This window comes from Salminus brasiliensis, chromosome 3, assembly GCF_030463535.1.
Source record: "Salminus brasiliensis chromosome 3, fSalBra1.hap2, whole genome shotgun sequence".
In the NCBI taxonomy this organism is placed as follows: domain Eukaryota; kingdom Metazoa; phylum Chordata; class Actinopteri; order Characiformes; family Bryconidae; genus Salminus; species Salminus brasiliensis.
The window spans coordinates 3,439,201-3,451,404 of record NC_132880.1 but is presented as its reverse complement, the minus strand read 5'-3'; the positions used below and the strand labels follow the sequence as shown (position 1 = coordinate 3,451,404).

At 44.9% G+C, this 12,204-nt stretch overlaps 1 protein-coding gene across 2 annotated transcripts in view; it reads right to left on the bottom strand.

Moving 5' to 3' along the window:
- tanc2a (tetratricopeptide repeat, ankyrin repeat and coiled-coil containing 2a) overlaps positions 1-12,204 on the bottom strand; it is a 160,363-nt gene that overhangs the window by 58,583 nt on the left and 89,576 nt on the right. For both annotated transcript variants that reach the window (XM_072675189.1, XM_072675190.1), the window contains one exon: positions 3,462-3,644. In XM_072675189.1, coding sequence (XP_072531290.1) covers positions 3,462-3,644 — 183 coding nt within the window. The remainder of the gene's footprint in view (positions 1-3,461; positions 3,645-12,204) is intronic.

The following is a 12,204-nucleotide window of genomic DNA, read 5'->3' as shown; positions in this document are numbered from 1 at the left end:
GAAGACTGGACATACTTTATAAGCAGTGGGCGGAGTTAAAACCCTGCAGCGCTTCTACTGTATCACTGCGCTATTTCACTAACCTACTGAGGTCCACAAAGGTCCATCTGGCGGCTCAGGTCTATTTCTGACCAAGCCACCACCCCCCAGTAAAGTCATCCTCTAGAAGTTCAATAGTAAGAACAGTAGCAGCAGATATCTCGAGGTTTTACTGTTGTCAGGGCGGTAAGTTCTGAGCTTGAGGAACATCAGATTTGACATCCTAAAGCCGGCTCTTCAGAGGCGGAGAGGGATAGTATGGAATGAGGCAGTGTAGGGGGGCAGCGGGCCTCAGCCAGAGAGCGCTGCTGCTGAGCAACGCAGGGAAAAAAAGACAGAGTATGCAAAGGAACAAGAAGGCGCTGGCCTGCAGCCAAGCTGAAGTTCGTTTAAGGCTAGCCGATCAGCAGCGGAGGCGAAACCAGGAGAATGTAGAGCAGTGCAGTTTAGGAAACGTCACAAAGAGACACACATCTCTGTCCACAGGTCAGCTGGGAGCCTGCAGGTCTGTTCTTCTGTCTAATGAGGCAACACTGGAGATTCATACTGGATTAAAATATCTCTGTAGGTGTTAGACTGCTAAAACTACACAATGAGAATTCATACTGGATTAAAAAGTCTGTCAGTCTGTTAAAACTACAGAGTGGAGATTCATACTGGATAAAAATCCTTCTGCAACTGTTACTGTCAGACTGGACTGTAGAAACTACACACTTTGCAGATTCATACTGGATTAGGAACTTTCTGCTATTATTAGTCAGGTTGTAAAAACTACACACTTCACAGATTCATACTGGATTAAAGTCCCTCGACATTTATTACTGTCAGACTGTAAAACTATATACTTTGCAGATACATACTGGATTTTAGTCTTTCTGCAATTATTACTGTCAGACTATAAAAAAATACACAGTGGAGATTCATACTAGATAAAAATCCCTCCACAATCATTACTGTCAGACTGTTAAAACTACAGATTGGAGATTCATACTGGATAAATATCCCTCTGCAACTGTTACTGTCAGACTGTAGGAACTACACACATTGCAGATTCATACTGGATTGATAGCTTTCTGCTATTATTACTGTCAGACTGTAAAACTACACACTTTGCAGATTCATACTGGATTAACCCCCTCTGCAATTATTACTGTCAGGCTGTAGGAACTCACATTTTGCAGATTCATACTGGATTAAGACCTCCTGCAATTATTATTGTCAGACTGTAGGAACTCACACTTTGCAGATTCATACTGGATTAACCCCCTCTGCAATTATTACTGTCAGACTGTAAAACTACACACTTTGCAGATTCATACTGGATTAACCCCCTCTGCAATTATTACTGTCAGACTGTAAAACTACACACTTTGCAGATTCATACTGGATTAACCCCCCTGCAATTATTTTTGTCAGACTGTAGGAACTCACACTTTGCAGATTCATACTGGATTAACCCCCCTGCAATTATTACTGTCAGACTATAAAAAAATACACAGTGGAGATTCATACTGGATAAAAATCCCTCCACAATCATTACTGTCAGACTGTTAAAACTACAGATTGGAGATTCATACTGGATAAATATCCCTCTGCAATTATTACTGTCAGACTGTAGGAACTCACACTTTGCAAATTCATACTGGATTTACCCCCTCTGCAATTATTACTGTCAGACTGTAGGAACTCACACTTTGCAGATTCATACTGGATTAAGACCCCCCTGCAATTATTATTGTCAGACTGTAAAACTACATACTTGGCAGATTCATACTGGATAAAAGAAACTCTGCAACTGTTACTGTCAGACTGTAGATTTCATGTGAATTTAAATAAATCCAGAACTATTACTGCCTAATTGTAAAACTTACATACACTGTAGATTCATACTGGATAAGTCGGAAAGCACAGGAATTGCAGTACCTCTACATTCAAACTAATCCAGCTTTCGGGCTTAAGACAATTCTGAAGAGCGATTTCAATGTCACAGAAAATGATCCCATTTCGGGAGCATATGGAGTCTGGAGAATGACCTTTCTGAGAAAACCTGTGTTTGTCTGACCATAATTACTACTGACTGGACTTTGCTGTTGTTAGGCCATGTTGTAGTGGTTCCTGTGTGGATAATAACATGATATCTTCAGTCCATTTCCAGACCCAAGAGTTTAGCATTACTTCTCTGCTGCTCTACTGTTTATGTTCAGCAGTTTATTTACAGTGTCGTCTTTAGATGCAGGAATTTTTTAACTATCAGATGCCAACCACGGCAACTTCAGCAGCTCAACTGTGAAGCTGATTCCAAATCAGTCTATATCAACAACCCTCCCAACAGCGGCCGCAAGCTTACAGGCACAAGCATGAGAGAGGGAGAGAGAATGTGGGAGAGTGATGAGAGCTCTTCAGAGAGCTCAATTAGAGCAGCTAAAGCCTCTGAGAGAGGTCCAGCTGTTACACTGGCCACTGGAGACCAGAGAGAGAGAGAGAGACAGACGGGCAGATATGGGCGTGGAGAGATGGGGCGAGTGGGCAGACGTACAGAAAGACTGAACGAAAGAGAGAGAGAGAGAGAAAGAGAAAGAAAGGACAGAACTAAGCTCTGAAGCTCTAAGACAGCACACCCTTGTGGTGACTCGGAGAAGTGCAGGATGTGCAGGTAAACAACACCCTGTAATCCAGCAGCATAACCTCTCTGTGTTCTTCAGGAAACACTGACCCTGCGCTGAAGGGGGTTCTGCTTTTTACAGCGGTCAGAAAACCCTGTCATGATCATCCGTACATGTGGAGCTCCTTCCTCGGATCAGCCGAGAGTAAGAGAAGGCCAGGTTTTGATCTGAGGAAGGAGCTCCGAACATGTGGTGAACAGTGAATGGAAGATGCCCTCTACAGGCCGTGTGTGTGGCTGTAGTCTCACATTAAGGGCTGGTGTGGTGTGATGGAGGGCTGAGGAAGCATATACTATATGGACAAAAGTATTGGGACACCTGTTTCTTTAGAAATCAAGGGTATTAAAAAAGCGTATCCTGCTTTTCTTGGAGCAACTGTCTCTACTGTCCAGGGGAAATGCTTTCTACTAGATCTTGGAGCATTGCTGTGAGGATTTGATTGCATTCAGCGACAAGAGCGAGGTGAGTGAGGTCAGGATTTTGCATGATCACCACCCTACCTCATCCCTAACTCCTCACTTCATCCAAAAAGTATTGGATGGAGCATCATCCGTCATCCCAGAGAGCACAGCTCCACTGCTCCACAGCTCAATGCCGGCACTGGTGCAAGGAAGTCAACATTTGCAAAACTGCCACGTTCCAGTAATGAAACACAGCGAATACTCAAACAGCACTTTCAGTATCTGAACTCCGGCTCCACAGACAGTTAGCCGAGTACTCAAGAGTACCCGAGTGCCCTGGAACATCCTGGTTAGTCACCTGGTAGTCTCTTGAGCGGCTGTAGCCTCATGTTGATGGCCTGGTGGGACAGCAGTGGTGATGAAGGCAGAGAGCGGGTCACCCCCTCCATAATGCGAATGTGTTGCATGCCCTCGGTCACCGGCAGAGGAGGCACAGCGTAATCTCCCTCAAACACACACTCGCCATCTCCTGAGCCCCCACCTGAAAACACACACAAACACAATGAGTTATTAAACGCATTTAGCAAATTCCCAGCCAGCATGCTCATGTGGGGCTCGCATGGGAGGACTGTGGGCAAGGTAGGTTCCAGGTGGCCATGGGCTATCAGTGGACTTGCACAGGTGTTCTTACTGGGATCCAGCTGGGCTTCTCAATTTGGGCTCCATTGTTACAGCCCACCTTAATCTCACATAGAGCCCATTTAACCACTCTTGGTCCCATCACTGACCCTGGTGGGACCCTGGTGAGCAGCCATATGTGGAACGTGGAACGTGGAATCCGAGGACTACCCCTACAGCTGAGGGAGTACAGCAGTAAATACAAATTTGCATTCGGGGCTTTGAGCGCCCCCTTGTGGACAGCTGTACACATGCATTTGTTGACAAGCCATTTTGGATTACTGTCATCTAACTGTCATGTAATGTAATGCGCCAGGGTCAAAGTACAGGGTCAGCCGTGCTGTTACAGCACCCCTGAAGCAGAGAGAGTAAGGGCCTAGCTCAAGGGCTAACAGTAGCACTAACTGGACCTGGGAATCGAACCCATGGCTTAATGTGATCAGTCACTTAGTGCTCAAGCAATTACAACAGACCACTTTCTGACATCAGTTAGTCCTTAATGACCCTAGTGGTTGGTTTAGTGTAGTGGGTAACACCACTGCCTTCCTTGTGCCAGCCAGGTCACTAAGTCCACTACTCCATACTTTTGAGGGTCTCCTACCTGTGTAACATGATTCAGATGCCCCCACTGGATATTTGGGGCGCCATACAGGTAAATGTAAAAACCACATTACTGCATTAGGGTAATCCGAGTGGATTTAGGCCCATTTTCCATGTTGTTGACACTAAAATTGGCCTATAATTTTCATATCTCAGACACTTTAAGATCACTGTGATTTTCCTATATACTCATAATTTGAGTCGCACACACACACACACCATTGTACACACCCACACACTACCTTACACACACATACACACCAACCCACGCTCCATCGTACACGGTGCATTTCATTAGCACTCTGCAGTGACGGGTCCTTGCCAACATGGCGCCTTCTGATTTAACAGCAGGGAGGGAGGGAGGGAAAGCAGAGGGAAACAGAAGGAAAGATAACGAGAAACACGCTGGAAGAACGTTAGGACCGTTTTTCTAAAATGATGCGACCGGTACCGGGATGATGAAGGCTGGCATGTGGTTCGGTAAAGTCACGTAAAGCTCCTCTGCTGACGGTAATGCAATGTGACAGGAGCTCAACGCGCTTGGAGGAGAACACTAACCACCGCGTCACGTTTAGCCTTTTTTGACATTTGCTTAGCCATAGACCACGTCCTTAGTTTGCTATTAGCCGGACCTTTGACCTTAGCTTAGCCTTAGCGTGGCCAGGTCCTTAGTTTGCTATTAGCCGGACCTTTGACCTTAGCTTAGCCTTAGCGTGGCCAGGTCCTTAGTTTGCTATTAGCCGGACCTTTGACCTTAGCTTAGCCTTAGCGTGGCCAGGTCCTTAGTTTGCTATTAGCCGGACCTTTGACCTTAGCTTAGCCTTAGCGTGGCCAGGTCCTTAGTTTGCTATTAGCCGGACCTTTGACCTTAGCTTAGCCTTAGCGTGGCCAGGTCCTTAGTTTGTTAATAGCTGTAGCCGCTAGCCTTCAGAGCTGAAGCTTTTAGCCTTTTTAAGCCCTTCCTTAGCAATACATAGCTTAGCTCATCATGATATTTTTTTGTTATTAGCCGTGGCTGCTAGCCTTCAGGCTTGTAGCCTGGCTTGTTTTTTTTTAGCCGTTAGCTTTTGTCAGTGTCACATTTGTCACAGTCTTGCCTCGATTTATCTGTTGTTTCCCTCTGCCATGTGTCTATCATTATTTTTTAGTCATTTTCATTATCTTAGCTAAATCGAAGCTAGTTTGTTATTAGCCGTAGCTGCCAGCCTGTGGGCTTCGGGCCTTGTTTGCTTTTAGCCCTTTATCCCTGTCCTTTCTTCAGATTTTACTGCAGTCTTGCTTCAATTTAGCTTTTGTTTCTCCTCCGTTTTGCTGAGTACTGACGCCTGTGGCTTGTTTCCATGCATTTTTCTCTCTGTTTTGTGCCTTGTTTTCATTTAGCCTTTCTTTTTTTAGCCATTTGCCCAGTCTTAGCAATACTTTAGCTGGTCATAATCTTATTATCTCTATTATTAGCCGTAGCTGCCAGCCTGCAAGCTCCAGGCCTTGATTGTTTGTAGCCTTTAGCTTTCTATCTTTGTCCTTTCTGTAGATTACTTCAGTCTTTAAATTGCTTCAATTTAGCCGTTGTTTCTTCTTTTTTATGGTGCTGAGAATTGTTTTTACTGCCCTTTCCTCTCTGTTTTGTATCTTAGCTTAGCCCTGGTCATGATCTCAGTTTCTTATTTAGCTTGTAGTCGCTACCTTACGAGTTTGATCTTTAGCCTGCTATAGCTTTAGCCTTTAGCTTTGTATCTCTGTTCTTTCTTTAGATTATGTCTGGCTTGCTTATTTTAGCTTAGCTTAGCCCTGATCATGATCGTAGTTTCTTATTTAGCTTGTAGTCGCTAACTTACGAGTTTGATCTTTAGCCTGCTATAGCTTTAGCCTTTAGCTTTGAATCGTTATCCTTTCTTTAGATTACTTCTGTCTTGCTTAGCTTATCTTAGCTTAGCCCTGATCATGATCGTAGTTTCTTATTTAGCTTGTAGTCGCTATCTTACGAGTTTGATCTTTAGCCTGCTATAGCTTTAGCCTTTAGCTTTGTATCGTTATCCTTTCTTTAGATTACGTCTGGCTTGCTTATTTTAGCTTAGCTTAGCCCTGATCATGATCGTAGTTTCTTATTTAGCTTGTAGTCGCTATCTTACGAGTTTGATCTTTAGCCTGCTATAGCTTTAGCCTTTAGCTTTGAATCGTTATCCTTTCTTTAGATTACTTCTGTCTTGCTTAGCTTATCTTAGCTTAGCCCTGATCATGATCGTAGTTTCTTATTTAGCTTGTAGTCGCTATCTTACGAGTTTGATCTTTAGCCTGCTATAGCTTTAGCCTTTAGCTTTGTATCGTTATCCTTTCTTTAGATTATGTCTGGCTTGCTTATTTTAGCTTAGCTTAGCCCTGATCATGATCGTAGTTTCTTATTTAGCTTGTAGTCGCTAACTTACGAGTTTGATCTTTAGCCTGCTATAGCTTTAGCCTTTAGCTTTGAATCGTTATCCTTTCTTTAGATTACTTCTGTCTTGCTTAGCTTATCTTAGCTTAGCCCTGATCATGATCGTAGTTTCTTATTTAGCTTGTAGTCGCTATCTTACGAGTTTGATCTTTAGCCTGCTATAGCTTTAGCCTTTAGCTTTGTATCTCTGTTCTTTCTTTAGATTACGTCTGGCTTGCTTATTTTAGCTTAGCTTAGCCCTGGTCATGATCTCAGTTTCTTATTTAGCTTGTAGTCGCTAACTTACGAGTTTGATCTTTAGCCTGCTATAGCTTTAGCCTTTAGCTTTGAATCGTTATCCTTTCTTTAGATTACTTCTGTCTTGCTTATTTTAGCTTAGCTTAGCCCTGATCATGATCGTAGTTTCTTATTTAGCTTGTAGTCGCTACCTTACGAGTTTGATCTTTAGCCTGCTATAGCTTTAGCCTTTAGCTTTTGTTGTATCCTGTCTTTAGATTATGTCTGTCTTGCTTAGCTTAGCCCTGATCATGATCTTAGTTGGTTATTAGCTGTAGCCTCCAGCCTTTTGTTTTTAGCTTGAGCTTTATTCCCTCAGTCTTGCTTTAGTTTAGCTGCTGTTTCTCGTATTTCTTTTGTTTTCGCTGATGGTTTCGGCTCTTGGTTTTTAATGGCTGTATTACTGTGCTGAAGTACAGTTACGGATCACTCTCCGTTTTTACAGATGACTGTTACTGATCAGTATTTCACCACATCCTGCATCTACCCTTCCTTTTCATCCATCCATAACCTTGCCTTCTTGTAACTCTCTCTTTCTCTCTCTCTCTCTCTCACACACACAGACTCTCGCACGCTCAGCAGGATCAGCAGGATCTGCAGGAAGGGGTGAATGGGCAGTTTTTGCTCTGATGGCCACTGCAGTTCGACTGCGTCATGTGATGGCGTCAGCCAGGAAGTGGTCATGTTGTGCCCACGAGTCCAGCCGGGCCGCCAGCGACAGATGGCACCAGCAGGAAGAGAGTAAACACAGAAACTAATGAATGGCTCAGCAACACTACACACACTTTTCTCGCATACTTTTGTACATTCACAAACATCACAGCTTCATAGCTCAACCGTTTCCATCAGCCCTGTCCATTTATGTAACCTCGGAGTGTGTGAGGTGTGCAGAGTGGATGGGGTGGACGGTAGAACTTCGGTCAAATGTAAAGGCACTCAAATGTTCATGCTGTTTCCAAATTAAATAAGATAAACACACAATATGGGCAAAAGTATTGGGACACTTCTTTGGAAATCAAGGGTCCTCAAATACAGTTAATGCTGATTTTGTTGGGAGTAACTGTCTCTTCTGTCCAGGGCAAAAAAAGGCTTTCTACTAGGTTTAGATTTTGGATTAAACATTGCTGTGAGGATTTGTTTGCATTTAGCAATGACATGCACGTCAGTGAGGTCAGGATGTTGGATGATCACCACCTCACCTCATCCCCATCCATCATTCCAGAGAAGACAGTTCCACTGCTCCACAGCTCGATGCTGCTGGGGGTCTTTATACCCGTCTAGCCCATTAGTCAATGAACATGGTCAAGCTTGGTCATATTGGTAGTCTAGGTTGGTCAGGTTGATCATGATCAGGTTTGTAGACCAGCTAAACCATCAAACTCAAAACCAAAACATTATAGTTCTGGATATTTCCTCACTTGGTTTATCAGCTTCTCCTCATCCTCATCCTCAGAGTTTCCTCTGAGTGAGACCTGGCATCAGTAAGCGGTGGTGTGATTACCTCCATCAAAAAATAATGGTTATGAATTTTGGGGCGTGACGTAGAGCAGTGTGGAGCGTCCGGTGTGAGGCGAGCTTTAGATCCTGTGTTTGTGAGGCACAGTAAATGCAAGCTAAAGTACATTTGAACATTTACCCTCCATCAATCAATGAAAGCATTAGCCATACACACCCTCACACACACACATATGTATATATATATATATGCTAAATTGGCTTCTAAGTGCTTCCTGCAAGAACACATAACTCACCACTGCATCTGATGATTTATAATGAATTTGTCTTGTTTATTTCCTAGTGCAGAAGCTCTTCAAGATCTACGAGAAAGCTTGGTCAAGGGCAGTGTCGAGGGTCTCAAATCGTCCTTCTCACAGCTCATCCATTACTAGTTTCAATGCTAACAGCATTACCAGCATATGTTCTACCTCCAGGCTCTTTGCATTCCACTGTACATCGGCACTGAACCAATCAGGTCATGGGAAGTTGCCATTTCCATCAGCTTGGCTGGGTTGGGGGACTGAACATTAGAGCATTAGATGCTAAGACATATCGATATGAGGACGGTAAAGCAAGTACATCTACATGTTTCAGACTGATGGCACTTCCAAATGGGCACGCTGTATGGTTCTTCCATGGAGTATTTGTTCCCAGGATGGTCCAGCTGCTGCCATGGTCCACCCACGTTGAAGCTGTGAAGAACTTCCGTGTGCACCGCCAGTGTTGGCCATGTGCCGATGGACCATATGCCGATCGGCTACGGGTGATCTGAAGTTTATGACGAGGATCTTCAAGGTCAGCGCTCCAAGCTACCACTGATGAGCTCCGTAGGACACTCCTTCACTCACATGGTCAGCCCTGCCTCATGGCTTTGAGCAATATGGTTGCCCTTGGCCAACATTTATTGATTAGGTGGTATGGGCAGCTAAGTCTTCCAACCCTAAGGTCACGTACGATGAGAGTGTCTGTCAATCATCTTGAATGAACCCAACAGATGATGCTACTGAATAACATTAAGCTCTTCTCGGATTGTTCATTTCCAATTCTCACCCAATTGCTAGGATTCTCCTCACACAGTGCTGAGAGGCTGAAGGTTAGCATGTGCTTTCTCCATGGCAAAGAGGATTCTTGTGGAAAAGCCGGCAATGCAACATCATTGAACTCAGGACACGCTTGGAGGAGAGCTCCAACTGCCAGTCCTGTTACATCAGCTAACAGACGCCCACACTGGTGGAGATCATGCTGAGCGATGGGAGGAGAGGGAGAGCCATCATACCTACTTAGAGAGTGAGGACAATTGCACTCTCTGGAAGATTAAAAATGACCATGCAGATCATGCAATATCAACAGATTAGGTGCACCCAAGTTTGCATATTTGCATGACAAAGTTGAGTGTGAAGGAGGTGGGAGGGGTATAGTGGTACAGATGGAAACAAGGCAGTGAGCAATCAAGACAGGGGGAGTGAGAGATAGAGCCCGAGAGTCTGTCTGCTCTGTCTAGAAATGTGATCCTTGGGCGTAGTCTGCTTGTAATGAATAATTGAGCATTTCTGCTGGTCACGGCACGAGTTAATGGGAGGGGAGGACCACAGATGCTACTGATCTCTACCTCTTGATTCCCCTTTTTGCTTTCTTCCTCCTCTACAGTCTGGGCGTGGGCCGCTGGCTGTCCCAAGACGGTACAATGCTGGAAAATGCTTACTCCAAGCTGCTGCCTATTGCTATAAGACAGATGCAAGTCCACCCTCCGGTCAGTGGGCCTCCTACAGGAAAACTACATAGCCACAAGAAGGCAAGAGGGGCGTTTAAAACACTCACAAAACACTCAGGACAAACGAAGAGGGTCTAAATGCACTGTAATATCACAGCAGTGTACACCTCCCATAGTAGAACACCAGTCAATACAATGCTGAAGAACCAAGGTAGGCCACTACACCGAATTACAAAGGATACTGTGAGCATGCAGGAGTGTGTAGGGGTCACATTGCTCTCTGTGAGATTGGAACAGGCTGTGAGTCTCACCCCCTCTGTGTCTGATCTGACTAGCAACAGCCTTGGCATGACAAATCCCCTATTTAAAGCTGTGTCAGCAGAACACAGCGTGGTCAGTGTCTGGGAGACAGTACGGAGAGAGCTAGAGGCTGTCTAGAGGCTAACACACACAGTCTATCACAAAGAGGGTGACTGCATGGTACAACCACAAGCACTGATACTCTTTAGTTACACCTAACAGATTGAGAACATTCCAGCTACCATCAGACACCATAAGAGCTACTAACAGCGTATCTGAGCAGCTGTAACTGTACCATATTCCAAGAAACAGAACTGGACATTTGAGGGTACGTTTGTACTTCTAGGTTCAGCCATGTTCAGCTCCTCATCTGCTGCGTTCTCTCTTCACTGGCTTCCTGTAGCTGCTGCCCGCATCTGATTCAAAATCCTGACCCTGGCCTACAAAGCCAAGACTGGATACTTGATGGCAGCGGTCAAAAGCCGATCCGCACCAAGAGCCCTTCAAGCTTCAAGTACGGCTCAGCTTGATCCGCCATCCTTTAAGATCCAGGGAAGACGAGCGTCCAGGCTTTTTTTCTGTCCTGGCACCGAAGTGGTGGAATGAACTTCCCCTGGGTGTCCAACACTCGCTTTCTTCAAACCCAGACTGAAGACCCTCCTCTTCCAGGAGTACTTCGGCAGAGTGTAGAGTAGTGTAGAGTGTTGTGGTCACCATACTGACTTCTGTATTTAGTAGCATCTAAGCTTAGAGGGATCTTTTAAATCCTAGCCGATACAAACTAGCTAAAGGTATTTTCTGAACAGTGAAGCACTTTTGAAAGTCGCTCTGGAGAAGAATGTCTGATAAAGGCCTTAAATGTAATGGAAATGTACTGCTTCTACTTTGCGGAACAAGCATTTACCTGTAGTGTCCCATTTCGAATCCCATCCAATCTCCTCCCTGTACCCATTATACCAAGTCCTTGTTTCGATCCCTATCCTGAATGGTAACTGCCCCAGTCTCCATCCCAGTCAATTGTCTTCCTCATCTTTAACAGTTACCATCACCACCCCACTTAATGGCCATCTTTGCCTTATTAATTAATGTCATTACCCGAGCCAATTACCATCCCCAATCGCCATCCTAATCTCAGCCAGTGTTCCAACCTCAGCATTCCAACCATATCTACCTCACTCATCCCTACCCATCATTCTACTCGGTTATCTTTGATATCTCAAGCCCTCTTCCCCATTCAACCAATTCCATGTCCCTACCTCTCCTATCCCGGTCCATCACACTTCTGTCCCCATCCTCGTCTCCGTGGATGTCCGTGTCCCCATTCCACTTGGGTATCTTCCCTATTGTAAGTCCCCCCCCATCCCTGCTCCCCATCCCACCCATTACCTATCTCTATTATTCCTATTCCTGCACCTGACACTCTTATCCCACCTAATCCTATCTCAGCCAGTCCTAATGTCAAACACAACAACACTTTCATTTGGTGTCCCATTCAGGCCTGGTCCTTGTCTCAATCAGTCCCTGTCCCATCCCCATTCCAACCAGTCAACCCCTGTCCGGATCTGCCCCATATCTTTCCTAACCAGCCCCTATCCCAACCAGTTCCTA